Raw genomic sequence first — 15,706 nt, 5'->3', positions numbered from 1 at the left:
CTCTAACATGATACTATATTACCTAGGTTCAAATCTTTATTGTATCATTCAAAATTAAGGCTGACAATATTTCGATTTCAACTCATGAATGGAGTTGCTCAAGCTCAATTCACATTCATTTACTTTATATTATTTAAATTATTATTATCACTAAAACATTTTCATCGATAACTTGAACTTGAACTATATTGTCTTGAAACAATTCTGAACACATTTTAAATCTATAAGTTAAAAGGGAATGTTTCGTTCTCGATCATATCTTTGTCATGGGCCAGTGACACAACTAAACCAGGAAAGAGAATAACGAGAGAGAGAGAGAGAAGCGTTGTCAAATACTAATAAAAAATATTGTATTCCATATGATACGTACATATCCAGATAAATACGCAGTTACTAAAAATCATTCACGGTTGTCATCAAGCAAAACGGTCAATGAATGCAGCCCACTCTTCTAGGATTTGGTTGCTTTCTGTTTGGCCTTCTCTATGAGGGGTCTCAGCTGCTTCTTTTCAGCAAGTATCTTCAAGAAGTTGAACAAGAAAGGTATATAATTGTGCTTACGGCGTATATTTTCAGTTCTCCATTTCTTGAATTTTTCCTCCTCCATCAATATCTTCTCTGTAGCAGCTTCGATCCCAGCATTTGTTTCTGAAAGTGTTGTATTTAGCGATTCCATTTTGCTGCCATCCATCATTCTTTCCGACTGCGAGGTTGCAAGCTGCTGGAGGATTCGTTCCCTCTTCCTTTGGAGTTCCTTGAGCTCAGCCGTGTACATCTCTTTCCTGTTCCTTATAATCGCAAGCAGATTAAACCTTATCTCGTTCTTTGAATATCTCTCTATACGTTCTTGAATCACTGGTTGCACCATTTGTAGCCATTCCACACAATCTTGTCCATTGGGGCACTGTCCCAGGCTTATAGGTCCCTCCTTCAGTCCATCAAGCTCGTACAGTATGCCTTCAACAGGTATGTAACTTATGAAGTGATAGACGTCATCGTCTTTACCAGCAGACTTCTGCTCGTCAGGTACAAAGGGCTCAGGCCTCGCAAAACTATTGTGTGCCACACGAATAGCTTCACTATTATTGATAGCCAAACCTTTAAGCTCAGGCGGAAAGTTTTTTGTGAATTCTTTCAGGGCGGTCAGCTCTGGGCCGATATCAATGTCAGGGCTGTTCATCAGAATAGACAGAATAGCTTGTGTAGCACAAGCGTTATTGATCACCTATAATCATTAAAGAAAAGTGATATCGCATTATCTTAGAATTCTACTAAACGTATCTGCCAAAATAATGGTAAGGACATGAACCTGGCTGGCAAAAAATAAGTTTGGGTTTGGGTCCTTAATAACCATACGATCATCCTTTTCACCAGGGCGCCATTTGAATAGGAATATGAGCCCATATATTGGCCTGAAAAACATAAAGATTCAAAAAAAATTGACAAATGAAAGAAGAAAGAATATGAAGAAAGGATTTTAAAACAGTGACTTGGATTAATCGATTTACCGTAGACTATTTAGAGAATCGAGATCAAGTGAATACAACTCCTCAACCTGCTTGAGAATAGCAAAGGAAGTAAGGAACCTAAACCATAATAAGAAAATAAAATAATTCAAGAGAACTGGGTCAGCCAGCTAACAGAGTTCCATTTTTCCTTCAATCTTAAACCAAACTAGTTATTCAAACAACAATTTTTCAGTCATGTCAAGCCACAAAATTCTCTATCACCAGTATGGGAAAGAAACAAATGCTTGTCACAAGATAACTCCAATATACTTTCCAGACTTCAACTTTTGAATTATGTGTTACTCCTATGTTAACACCAAAATAGTAGTACTTTCCATAGGATAATTCTAACATTGAATCAAAATTAAATAATAAATACCAGAATCTTCAATATTATGGCTTTCGCAGCTGAAGCTTAGGTTCTGAGCATCAGAGGACAGAGACTTCCTAGAGGGTAAAATAACATCTTTCTTTTGGATACATGAACAAACAATTGGATTGGGTATTTAATAAAAACCATTAAACAAAACTGATCACTACAAAGTAGGATGTGACATATTAACTCTTTTCCAACTCCAGGGGAATCTCCCAGGAACCCAACAACTCAACAGTATCTTTGAGCTTATCTAGCTTATAGTCTGGAAGCACCTATATTCATCTAGTCCAATCTGATGATAAGGCGGACAGCTTAACCCATCCAATATGTCTGCAGTCAGCGTGAAATGTTCCAGCAAGACACGGGAAATTTCATATGTTCCCTAAGATACCTTACTGCAGCAATCATCTTTCTTTCTTAAAATCTGATTATATTTCAATCTTTTAAAAACCAACCGCAAAACACACCCCCCCCCCACCCAAAAGGAAAAAAAAGAAGAAGAAGAAGAAAGAAAACAGAAACTTATATATTCCAATCTTCCCATTTCCAACTGTTCACTTACACCAGAGTATTCGAGTTCAGATCATCTAAAATTCACCGAAAAGATTCACCAAACAAAAGGCAATCCTATTGTGTGTGATGCTGAATAGCATATCTAAGAAATACAATCTCAATTTCAGAGCACCTCGCAAGATGAATATGCATCAGGAACAATACCTGAACACCTTTAACTTGCATCTGCTGAATGAGTTCGGTGAAAACTCCTGTGGCAAGAAAGCAAACTCAATACAATGGAATGCGAATTTTGGGTTTCATATTCTAAGCCCAGAATGGCAGCTCAAGAGAGTGTTCCAACTGAGTCAATATGGGTAAAGGCCAAAACAAATGCAGGAGAAAGAACTTTAGCATAATTCAGTCTTGAATAAGGAATATAACAGTTGTTTTTTCCAGTTTACTGAGCAATGATTTACTGCTTTTATTAAAACTGGAGATTCAGAAGTCAAAATTACTTGCCTCTGTAGCTTTCTAAGGAAGTATACCTTTTGGATGACACTACTGTGATCATGTGGGTCCTTGTCTATACACCAAGGCTACTAAACTTGGCCCAAAATATCAAGACAATCTCTTTGGCTACATGGTTTTAATACTTAAGATCAAATGAACACAACCAAACATTAGAATCCATGCATTATCCTTTACAGCAGTACTGCAGTAGATACATGGATATGAAGAGGAATCCATGCATTATCCTTTACAGCAGTAGATACATGGATATGAAGAGGAAATAATCCTTATCACTAAGCAAAAAAATTTATGGGAAAACCAACATAAAACAACTATGAATGAACTGCGTAATGAAAATAAACAACTTTAAGAGTACAAATTTTATTCCAACCATCCTTTCAACACTCCGACAAAACTCGTATTTCAACCTAAATTATGGCTTTATAGAAGAGAGCTCAGAAAAAACACAATTGGGTTCAGTGTTAGAGTTCTTCCTGACGTTGTACACTGAATCAAACAAGGACATGTCAAAATTCCGAATTTTCCAATAAAAGATGCAAAAAAATCGATCTTTTCTGTAAAAGATCGAATCTTGAAGGCGGAAAAATAGTGAAATTCAGACACCTCAAAAAAAAAAGCCATGACATTCCATTTCAACAAACAGGGACATAATATGAACACCAAAGAAAAACATACCAGGATCCGACTCAATAGTGCACCAAGACATGATGTTTCTGCAACTGCAAAATTCCAAAATTTACAGCTTAGTTTTATAAAAGCGCAATTTTTATGCATTATACTATTCAGATTCTCAATAAACTCTAAATTTAGACGCGGAAAGCGTTGAACACAAACCACGACACGCAATAAAAAAATTAAACCTAATCAATTTCCACAAAAATAAGCCAAGACGCACTGTCAATCCCAATGAAACGAAAATTGCGGAGCCCGTCAGTAAATTAGAGATTATACAACGTACCTTCTACTTCGATATTGGAGGCTGCGAATAGCGGCGACTTACGGCGCGTTTTGGCCTGTTTTGATAGCCTAAGCTCAACTTCGCCGTTCGGAGTTTTCTGAAGCCTGACCAAAAAACAATACCGATCTATAAATTTATTTATTTGTGGTAAATATAAGAATTTAAAAAGTTTTTAGAAATTATTTTTATGTAAGAATTTGTTTTAGTGGATTTTATTTTGTAAAAATATAAAATTATTTAATCAGATTAGCCGAATGTGTTTGATTTAGATGACAATCCAGTAATGTTTTATTAGGGTCTGGGAAAAAAAAAACTCGATCAACCTAACCCGAATCTCATTTCATTCAAATCCATTCAAATCATGACCCACATTTTTTTTTACTAGAGTTTTCGAGATTTTTTCCTCCCCTATTATTGTCAAAAGAGAGATCGGGAAACTAATATCTTCCCATCGAGATTGTTGACCTGATCCGGCTCGATTATTTTTAAAAAATATCACAATATTATCAACACATTGGTTTAAAAGTTTGTAATTTTAAATAAAAAATTTATTGAGAGGAAGCCTGTATAAAAATTGACATGATGCTTTTAAGGCTTAAATTAAATGGCTAATTATTTCATTCAAACAGGAAAAAAAAAATCACATACACAAATATTATAATTAAAATAAAATTATACAAAATAAAATAAATGTGAGTTTCTTTCCATTTCTCTCGTTCGCCTAAACTTAGAAGAGTGAAATGAACACATTGTTACCACTCTTCTAACTTTCAAGTTATCTTTTTTCTACCTGACGGGATCTTGAACTTGTTGCACAGTATATCGAACGATAAAGTAAAGTAAATTTTCGGAAAAACCAGTGAACTAAATGGTGAAAAAACACAGTAGAGCAAAGCTTAAAGTAAACCAAATCGAGGTCTGTACGAAGTACAATGTCCTTAAAACAGATTCGTCTCCTCATGTATGTGCTTCGGAGATCGTCTTGGACGTCTATTTTCCAGGATACAATGGAACAACCTGCAGTGACTTAGCACGAGACAATACTACGACGAACTGAAAACGTACCTTTATTTTATCACCGAAATTTAACGGAGGCCAAATGAAAAGAAAACAATTTGAAATGCAAAAGAATGCTTGAAAGAGATAAGATTTTCATGTATTTTAAATAAAAAAAGGAACACACTATTTAAAAGTCTCAAAATGCACACCAAGAATCATGCAAGATTGATTAACTCAATTAATCTTCTCATTAACTCAAGAATACGAAGAGTCAAAAGTTTTCAATTAACTCAAAAATGTGGAAAGTCAAAATACATTTCCAAAACAATGAGTCACAACTAACTCAAGAATGTGGAGAGCCAAAAGACACTCCCACATTTATGAGACATAATTTTTATTCAAACTCTAAATTTGATTCAAATTTCCAACAGAACTTTCCGGAATACCAAGACCCGAATATTTGATTCAAATTTCCAACAGAACTTTCCGGATCTCAAATATTCGGGTCTTGGTATTGTCAGCTACGAAATCAGAAGAAAAAAAATCTTAATTTTTATCGAGACGAAAATTAGATATGAGGATTACGGGACGAATTCGGATCCGATCTCACCGCTAGTTTTATCCCATGTAATGGACTAATAAAATATGGGGCCGATATGGAAGAGAGCCCAAATAACGAAGCCCATAGTTGTGTAACTGCTCACTCATCACGAGTAAGCAAGTGCCGTACTACCGTATAAATAATGGGAGCAACATTTGGTCGACCAAATAATTCACTATTTTCGAGTATGTTAATTAATATAGAATAGATATCTTGTGAGACGGTCTCACGCATCATTATCTGTGAGACGGGTCAATTCTATCGATATTCACAATAAAAAGTAATACTTTTAGCATAAAAATTAATATTTTTCATGTATGACCCAAATAAGAAATCCGTCTCACAAAATACGATCCGTGAGACCGTCTCACGCAAGTTTTTGTCATTAATATATAATACATTTTGAATGGTTCAAAATAAATGATCGGAGCAATTCAATTGAAACTTTTTTACAATTTGATTCTTTATAATCAAAACCAGTCGATTCTTTATACATTAATGAATTACCCGTCATACAAATGCCTTGTTACATTTTTATATCACAAAAACTCATGTGAGACGGTCTAATAGATCAATTTTTTGATACCGATATTTTATATCGATCACTCATAAAAAAATATTATTTTTTACGTGAATTGATTTATACTTTTAATAAGCTACTTCTCCATCAAAATTTGTTGACAAAATTATCTTGTGTTATATAAGCATCAAGTGTCCTTAATTTTACTCATTGAAATTAGGCTGTCTAGTTTCCGACAAAGGAGCAGACAACTTTAACCCGACCAAAAAAATCACTTTATTAAATCACATGTGACAACACTTTGATTAAAATATACCATAGATCACATGCAAGCACATATATACTAAAATTAGTTTTTTTATGAATAATTTTAAGTTAATATTTAGATTAGGAACATTTTATATCGAAAAATATTCGTAACTATTTTGTTATAATTTGTAAAGTTATTGCGTAGACAATATGCTGCTTTGTATTAAAATTATGATTTAGTTTTTTGGTGAGATGGACATTTAAAAAATAGTTATATCGAGATATTATGTTAATTAGAGGTAGATTTTCTCTATCGTATACACTCCTTGTGTATATACATTGAAATAAACTATAAATTTAAATTTGAGCAAACTCGATAAAGTAGTAAGTCTCTTGTGAGACGGATACAATAGTAAATACTTTTGACATTAAAATTAATATTTTTATAAGTAAACCAAATAGAAGATTCGTCACACAAAATTACTTATTGTATTGCTTTACTCACAAATAATCAATTGATTAATTTTTTTCGAGAAAGATTTTCCCTCAATTTTTTTATTCCTCTTATTAATCAGTGTCATCATGGTCAACCTCAATCAGTTGACGGTTGCATCAAATGAGTGTACTCCCCAACGATCATCCATTTAATCAATTAATTATTAATTATTAACAATAACAAATAGCTAAATTCAAGTATGTCTATTCAATGTGTTTAATTTTTTTTTAAAAGAAACCAAAAATTAAAAATAAACCACATAATCATTTACATAAATCAAAGTTAGCTACATCCATCATCCATGATGGGTACAAACTCTCAGACCAATAATTATGAGATGGATGATTAATAGCATACTGTGCTAGACTATGAGTCACCTTGTTTGCAGATCTATATACATGATTAATTTGAAGGACTCGACCTGATTTAAGGAATTTCAAAATGTTACACAGCAAAGAACCATCAGTATTCAAAAACTCTAAGGGGTCTGAAATTGTTGGCATTAAGGCTGAAGATTTCAAATGTGAGGTTTTGTTCGGATTCCATCACCTAGAATTTCAAAGATTAATAACACAATTGTTGAAATTATCAATAAAAAATTAATTTCAACAAACATATCATATTATACAATGTTTGTCGTTTTATCAATACACAAAAACTCATGTGAGAAGGTCTCATGGACCAATTTTGTGAAACATATATTCTATATGAGTCATGAACAAAAAAAAGTATTTTTTATGTCAAATATATTAATTTTTATTGTAAATATGAATATGAGTGATCCGTCTCACGTATAAATATTCGTGAAATCGTATTTTGAAAGAACTACTCTTATCAAAATTTATAATTGATAATATTGAAAATCTTTTAAATTATATATCAATCCAAACATCAGCTTCGATTCTTCTCTCGGATATAGTTTGTGAAGATTCATTCTTAAAACATTTTTCATCAGATTATTAATTTTGACCTAAAACATATAAACGCAGTTAATAAATTGGTATTAATGGCCGCTAGCAAATGATTGGGCGCAGGTTTTTAGTGGCAACAGTTACTTGCAAAGGTAGTTACTTGGAGCCTTATTTATTGTATGCAGCTGTAGAAAGTGTACTCTTATTACTAGTAGTTTTCCGATATATTGTTCCGACTTTTAATCTGCTGGCTTCCCACAAGATCAATCAAAGGCCACCTAAATGTTCAAACTTTTCTACTGATACTCCCGGTAAGTGATAAATTCTTGATTTTTCCTGAATTCTTTCGGTATATGCGTCATGCCATTTCTGTGATTGTTAATAATACGGAGAGGCCGACCTTCTCTACAAATGGTTTTCGTCTCCCTTATTGTTAGGAGTGATATTTCATAACAAAATATTGTCCAGTTCGTCGTTTGATCATCTTCATCTTCATCGTTTGATGTAACGCGTATATACTTCTCGCGCGGGGAGAGGTTTGAGAGGTTTATGTTTGTTTTTATTGTGAAGTACGTGGAATTGTTATGTTCTTTAGCTGTATCTTTGCAGGAAAAAGGAAAAGGGATGTGGGTTTTGGGGATTGAAGTTGGGTTGATTGGCAACACGGTTCATGCTACACCAACCAAGCAGTTACACTGGCTGTCATCTGTTTTTGTTGGGATTTTGATGTGCAAAATTGTAAGTTAATTTGAGGCCTGCCTTTTGTCTCGTTTCTTGCGTTATTTTTGTTTTTGCTGGGTTTATCTGCATTTGGTTCTTTGCTGGGCATTGTGTTTTGTTAAGATATCAGTATGTTTTATTGATATTGATTGAAAGAGGAAACCATTTGATTCTGGGAAAACTAAGGGGGGCTTTTTTGTTTGTCAGATGGAGAGTTCGTCCTGGTCTTTTGCTTGTCTGGTTACCCAGAGATTGTTTCTAGAGTTGAGCAAAGGGAGTACATGTATTAAGATGTTATCTCATAACACCTATAGGAGAGTACAAATTCAAAAGACTAGTATGTTATTTTATAGAGCCTCTCAAACAGTCGCTCGTGAAATCAAGGTTATATCGCGAAATTTCCCTCCTTTTCGAAGCTAATGTGCTAGGTGGCTTTCAATCGACGCCAACTCAACGATTGTAATTTCCCAAATAGCTCTTCCATGCCAATATTAAACAATAAGTTAGTCCAGATTCAGAGACTTGATTAATTGGTGGGAGAGTTTCTCAACCTCATTATTTATTACATAATTGCTTCTATCATTTTTTTTTGTATTTGAGCTTATTATCCAAATCCCAATGTGTGCTGTGATAATATAATAGAAAAATAAATAAATTTATGTTATTGTCCTGAAGCAGCTTTGTTTGCCTCAGTTCGAGGAAAGTAGAAGCTTCCCCGTGCTGAAACAGGATGTAGGATTACTTGGAGGAATAACAAATTTTTCATGATTTAACATTCTCTGTACACTGGATGCAAATGATCTTCTGTACTCTTTAAGCCTATTGGTATTTTGCTCATCTCTATTTCGTTTTTGAAGATATCCAATTTTGGTGTTGAAGGTCTATGAATTAACAGGTGTAGTCAGCAGTTTATTCATAAAGGGCTATCCCAAACTTGACAGTAAACAGAAACTAGAGTGGAACAACAGGTTATGATTCTTTCTATGTTAATTGATTCTTTTCGATTTAAGATTTGTTCCAAAGCTTATTGTTGTAACCTGAATTTCGTTTGTGATCGACTGTTAATGATACAGGGGATTCTCCACTTTCCACGCAATTGTAGTAGCTGCTGGTTCTCTATATCTGTTGGTTGTTTCGGATCTTTTTGTTGACACACAAGACGAGTTGATGATTAGTAGAACATCGAATCTATCTGACACTATAATGGGGGTAATATTAATTGTTAACAACTGTGTGTAAAGTTGAGACCGCAATATATGATCGGTTCATTAGAGTTATTTGATTATTCTTGCTGTTGAATATCATTTTTATATTGCTTGGAATGTGCGTTGTATATCAGTCAGTTTGTTTAGCCACGAGAGTGATCGTTTTTTTTTTTATATTTCTTAAGGCTGTAATTATGTGTATAGTTGTAATAGCAGTCTGTTCTCTTGCCTTGAGGAAAATATCTTCTCCCTGGTGTTATGCTTATACATTGATTTTGCAGCAGCATTTAAGTGAATGTCTAAAAAATGGCTCAATTGAAAAAATCAAATGAAATTGTCTGTTTATCAGACTCAATTGAGACAACATGCTCCTCTTTCCCATTTGCAATAGGGCAACCTCGTATGCGATTATAAGTTTTGTGGATCTTATTTCTATTTCTTGTGGACACATCCTCTTAGTTTTATTTTATTTTTTAACGATTCAGGTTTCCATCGGCTACTTTCTATCAGACTTGGCAATGATAGTTTTCCACTTTCCAACTTTAGGTGGAATGGAGTATGTAAGTACGGGAATCCCACCAAATTCACTTGTGCATTTTTATCATCAATGCCTATCATAATATTTATCTTTCCTTGTTATCTACTCGGGGAGTGAGAACATGCCTACATTTATCTTTCATCTTTAATTTTTGGAAGTTGCTTCAAGATCGCTGCACCTAATTATATCATTTTAGACGAGGCAAATTTCAATACAAGAAAAATGTTTGCTATTACATAGTTCAAGGGGGAGTGATTTTCATGTAAGCGCTTTTTTTTTTTTGGCTAGGTGGTGCATCATGGACTCTCTATGTACTCGATCATTCAATCTCTTTTGAGCGGTCAAGCACAAGTCTATATACTGATGGTTCTCTTTACTGAAAGCACAACTCCATTTGTTAATCTGAGATGGTAAGATTAGGAGATGTTATTTTTGCAATCTCCTCCTTTAGTTTGTCTCTTGAGATTCGATATTAATTTAGTTTCAACTCATATTCAGGTATCTTGATGTTGCTGGCTTGAAGAATTCTAAACTCTACACTTACAATGGTGTTTCTTTGTTCTTTGGGTGGTTGGTATGTATAAGCTTTCAAATTATTGAAATTTAATTTGTCATCTTTGCAAAAATATTCCTACAATTGTCAAATTTAATTTCTCGTCATCTTACTCAGATGGTGTTGGATTCAAAATAAATTATCGTAACATGGATAATTTTTTATTTTCAGGTTGCCAGGATTATCTCGTTCATGTACTTTTTCTACCACATGTTTATGCATTTCGATCAGGTAATTGACTTTACATTTGGTACTCAGTAGTAACAGGCATAGCTTTCCCGCTTGGAGTTTTATGAATCAATTTGGACCTTGAAACTTTTTGCTGGCCTAAGTGTGCTCTCCCAGTTAAACTTGGTCCCAGATTATTTTTTCGGATCATAGCCAATCATGTGTTAAAACTGTGAGTTCATACAAGAAATCGTGGTGAATTGGACATTGCTCTTTCTAAATGAGTAGTTCTGCACACCCTCAGTCATAAGATGTATACCTGGGGTTCAAAGTAGACTTTGTTTCCATGTCAAATATTGGATTCTGGTTCGTATCCAATCGCAGTCTTGAAATGCACGTGCACCAAACTTTTCCATAGTCTAGGTTCATGTGGAAATGTAAAATTCGCTTGCCTTAGATAACTGGCCTTATTTTGGTTTTTGCTGTTTCTATCAGGTCAAGAAAGTGTTTCCTGTGGGATTTTACAGTTTGCTTGTAGTACCTCCTGTGTTGGCAATGATGAACTTGTTTTGGTTCTGGAAAATTGCGAGAGGTTTGATAAAAACCTTGAACAAGGCCAGGCACAGCAAATGACATTCTTCATGGGGTTATATACTTCTTTAGCATGCATAAGTTGTATTAAAATCACAGCTTACAGTGTTTTTACGTCAATATANGCTCAAAATTCGGAAAATAAATATTTCGAGCTCGAGTTTAGCTCTACATATAAGCGGCGACCCCAACCATTAATTTGTCATTGCAACCCAGATAATTTTTTAATAAAAAATTTAACATTAAATAATCATCTTGCATTTAGCTACCATAATAATTATGATTAATTTTTAATAGTAATAAAAATGTGATAATTATGATTAAATTATCTATATTTCTTTAAAAAAGCACTCGTTATCCAAACAATGATAATAATAATAATATTAATATTATTACTTATAGTTTTATATAAAAATTAATTAACTACAAAAAATAATTATCCCAAAAAACCAACAATACAAGGTTATTTGAATTTAACTTTTATGCAATGACCAATCAGTTCTACAAATTTAAGAAATTTTTTTTAGTTAATTCGTGAATAATCCGATGGGTTGCATATTCCAATACCTTAGAATAAATTTGTATATGATCTAAAATTTGGAAATGTATAACATATTTAATAGAATTTTTAAAAAAAAACATGTAACAAAATAATTTAAATTAATATAACATGAGTATTTTTTTCATTTACAAATAAATTAGAAATTTGTGTATTATTTAGAAAATTATATATATTCATCTTTTGAAAAAGAAAAGGACGTAACTGATCATCTTGTCAATGACTTGAATAGGTAAAGTAGATTATTATTAGTTTAACACATTAAAAATGTATTTTTTCTGTACAAAACTATGGGAGTTGGTCAATAATTTATTGACAAGAAATTGGGAAGGTGCAATAAAGTAGGTGTGGCCAAAGAAGGTTGTTTCGGAGAGAGAACCAGAGTGCAAGATATATTGAACGAGTTTATTGATTGGTCATAACTAAAAGAAACATATTCAAGAAAATTTAGTTGTAAAGAGAGTATTTCATCAACCTCAAACAAAAAATATGCTGGTGAAAAAATACAGTCAAAATCCCTTTTGTTTACACTATACGATCACTTTTCTAATATAGATGACGGTCCATCTCTTCAATTCTGGACGAAACGTTATTCCTCAAAGATTCTAAACTTTCCAAATATCCCTCAAGTTCTTGCAGATCCATCCCTTCAATTTGCTGATCCCACCAGAATTCACTCTCCTTGATTTCAAGATTCGTGGCAGTACCAATCACTTCCTTCTTCTTTTCTTCCAACATTCTAACCGCCTCCTCGTACTCAGTTCTGGCATCATCTATATGACTGGTATAATTACTAATAAAACCAACTCCCATATCGAATCTGTGACGCGTGGATTCCGCAGATGGACTGTGGAATGCGTAAAACTTCTTCGCCGGAGATTGTACGATAATGGAGAGTTCCGAACCGCACAGAATGCATAATTCACTGGCCTTTTTGAATAGCCCTGTTCGTCTTTTGGTGAACGTGACTTGCAAGCTTGCTTTTTTCTGTATTTTTTTTATCTCAATCTTGCGACGACCCATTGTGAGTTTCTTCCTCCCATTCAGCTTCTCCATATGCGACCTGTTGTCTTTGTACAGAGGATTTATGTTTATACAAGTATGCAAAAACCCAATTGAAATCTGATGTATATTAGTTTCCCAAGTAAAATATGATATATATTAGTTTCTCGATAAAAATCTGATACATAATCGTTTTAAACAAAAAAGATGCGATTATCGCGTGATACGTTAAAATCTATGGAAATTCTACAGTAATTGCGGTGACAAACACATCAGAAACGTAATTCTCCGATAAAATCATAGAGAAAAAAAACAAATCTTTGAATGAATTTATGCCAAATACCTTGAAATCGACGAACAGCAAGGAAAACAATCAAAATTCAATCGCCAAAATCGAAAGCGAGCAAAAAAGGAAACAGATCTGAGAGGCGGATTCTGTTGTGGGTAAAAATGCGAGTATAATTCGGAATTGAAATCCTGCGAACTTCTTAGCCAGGCTGGAAACAAAGAAAACGCGCTTAGGCAAACCGAAAACGGGGGCATCTGCTATCGTGCGCAGGTGATGCAATAAATTGACATATTGATATATTAACTAATAAAATTATTTAATTAAGACAAACTGATCTATAATAAAACTAAAAAAATCAATTTTATCATTGACATAAATTATTTTTAAGTTAAATAATCATTGATAAATTCGATCTTTTATTTTTAAAATTATTTAATTTATTATATTTATTAAATTTTAAAAATATATATTTATTTTAAAACTATGTTTTATAAATAAGTATCAACTCAATATACAATTAATTTTTTTATTATATTGATAAATATATAATAAATAATTATTTGTCATTAGAGCTCGGAGGTATTGTTTATGGACTACTAAAGAAAAATAATCACTTTTTTAGTTTTTTAAAATTAAAATTATGCATTGTTCTGTTCGAATTTATGATAGTGTTTAAGATGAAAATATCATAAAAAAAATTTATTTTGGAAAAAGTCGATGGCACGTGGCTGTCAAAGCATCAATACAACAACATTTGAAAATTTTCATTCATTCGCGATTTACGTAACTCCAATAACCAAAATTTTCCGTACTTGATTTAGGAATTTTTGGTAAGTTTTATGATTTTTCGACTTGTACTTGGGATCAAATTTAAATGAAATTTTGTGACTTTTCGATGGTGTGTGATGGGCGAAACACCCATATGACTACGTATGAAAAATCTCACACATTCTTGATATATATCTATCATGTTACACTTTTCTGAATTCCAACAAATCAATATTAGATTTTGAAAAATTAAAATGATGAATAAATTTGTTTCGGTCATCCGAAAACAATACATCGAGGTTGTAAATATCAATATGATTAAAAAAATTGCATATTTGAGTTAATAATTATTTGTCATAAAATATTCTTTAAAAAAGTAATAAAATCATCTTAAAAATAAAAGTACGCATTTGATTGAATTTATTAATGATAGTGGGACTTAAAAACAATTTAGGTTAAATGTATAATTGCTTTTTCAACTTGATCATATACCAATTTACTAATTTATAAATAGTTCATGTACTAATTAAGTTATTTATAATAACTCATGTATCGATTTACCAATTTATCAATCGTTCATGTGCTAGGTGAGCAACTTATATTTTAGAAATAATAAGTGTGCTTCAGATCTTGCTGATAAAAATATTCGAACTCGAGTTCAAAGATTCTAAACGTTCTTCTCCTTAAAACTGCCAACATTCTTCTTTTCTTCCAACATTTGATCTGGATCCTAGTCGGACCTCATCGGGTTTGAGTCGGAAAATCTCAATCGTTAACCAGCCCGCCCATGGCCAGTTACGGTCCGGGTTGTGAACTCGACGGTTCGGGTCTGGGTCTGTTTCCTGGTAACCGTGGGTCTGGGTCTGGGCCCTGGTCCGGGTCAACCTTTGATTTTTAATTTTTTTAAAAAATATTATTTGTTAATAACAAGTTTAAAGAATACAAATATATAAATTAATAACATAGGGTTTGCACTTATAAAAATTCTATCAAATATTTCCTAAAATAAAGAAACATTTATCTCAATAAAAATACATATATCTTCAAAAGTATCCAATGAATCAAACCACAATTAGAAATGTGATATTATAAAAAAAAATCATCACAAATCTCGAGCTCCAATTTTCGCTACTATTTGGCCTCCGCAATCACAGGCATGCACACGCCTTACTTCAGGACTTTATGTGNAACAACTTGGTCAATGATCATTCCAAATATCTAAACACAAAGAAACTTTGTTATTTTAATTATCAAATTCTTTTTTTTGCTCCATGACTAATTTTTTTAAGTGTGCATTTGGTATTTTAAGTGATACGTCTAATAGAAAGATTTACACTTAAAAAAAATAAATTTTCAAAAGATAATTTACCATTAAAACTTAAAGAAAGATGTTCAACCGCACGAAATTTAGTTGTTTTTTCTCTAAATTTAATTCGAAAAATTTTAAAAAGTTTAGAATTGTTACTCAATTGAAAAGATAATGTCGGAATTTGAGTTTGAGAACGATTAATATCAATTTCCACCGGATGATATTTCTCAACGTGCCGCGTTAAAGTTCCATAACCATCTCCTTATTGAAATTTGCACATTTTTTTTAACAATATTTCCATTTGGTTTGCAAATCACCGAAAGGAAGCGTCACATTTTCAAAATGTTTGGTGAAGACATC

At 32.8% G+C, this 15,706-nt stretch overlaps 3 protein-coding genes across 5 annotated transcripts; 1 reads left to right on the top strand and 2 right to left on the bottom strand.

Annotated features, from left to right (window-relative positions):
• Positions 1 to 311: 311 nt before the first annotated feature.
• Positions 312 to 4,013, bottom strand: LOC140957358 (ubiquitin carboxyl-terminal hydrolase 2-like). Its single transcript, XM_073414580.1, has 6 exons — positions 3,869 to 4,013; positions 3,586 to 3,629; positions 2,602 to 2,648; positions 1,509 to 1,555; positions 1,310 to 1,412; positions 312 to 1,225 (listed from the first exon to the last, which is right to left on the bottom strand). The coding sequence occupies exons 2-6, from the start codon at positions 3,614 to 3,616 to the stop codon at positions 452 to 454; spliced, it is 1,002 nt and encodes a 333-aa protein (XP_073270681.1). The 5' UTR covers positions 3,617 to 3,629; positions 3,869 to 4,013; the 3' UTR covers positions 312 to 451.
• A 3,747-nt stretch (positions 4,014 to 7,760) lies between these two features.
• On the top strand, positions 7,761 to 11,537 carry LOC140956464 (uncharacterized). 3 transcript variants are annotated; one of them, XM_073413202.1, is made up of 9 exons: positions 7,761 to 7,955; positions 8,254 to 8,382; positions 9,244 to 9,332; positions 9,438 to 9,573; positions 10,055 to 10,129; positions 10,396 to 10,517; positions 10,606 to 10,681; positions 10,832 to 10,891; positions 11,324 to 11,537. In XM_073413202.1, exons 2-9 carry the CDS (start codon positions 8,269 to 8,271, stop codon positions 11,459 to 11,461), a joined length of 810 nt encoding a protein of 269 aa, XP_073269303.1. In that variant the 5' UTR covers positions 7,761 to 7,955; positions 8,254 to 8,268; the 3' UTR covers positions 11,462 to 11,537. The 3 variants fall into 3 exon arrangements, with proteins under 3 accessions (XP_073269303.1, XP_073269304.1, XP_073269302.1); XM_073413201.1 differs by lacking the exon at positions 7,761 to 7,955 and adding an exon at positions 8,034 to 8,058; XM_073413203.1 differs by lacking the exons at positions 7,761 to 7,955; positions 10,055 to 10,129 and adding an exon at positions 7,980 to 8,058.
• Positions 11,538 to 12,524: 987 nt separating this feature from the next.
• Positions 12,525 to 13,034, bottom strand: LOC140957181 (agamous-like MADS-box protein AGL62). Its single transcript, XM_073414317.1, has one exon. It carries the CDS (start codon positions 13,032 to 13,034, stop codon positions 12,525 to 12,527), a length of 510 nt encoding a protein of 169 aa, XP_073270418.1.
• Positions 13,035 to 15,706: the final 2,672 nt, after the last annotated feature.

This window comes from Primulina huaijiensis, chromosome 14, assembly GCF_012295235.1.
Source record: "Primulina huaijiensis isolate GDHJ02 chromosome 14, ASM1229523v2, whole genome shotgun sequence".
In the NCBI taxonomy this organism is placed as follows: domain Eukaryota; kingdom Viridiplantae; phylum Streptophyta; class Magnoliopsida; order Lamiales; family Gesneriaceae; genus Primulina; species Primulina huaijiensis.
The sequence above is the reverse complement of the archived record's forward strand: the minus strand, read 5'-3'. Positions and strand labels throughout refer to the sequence as shown.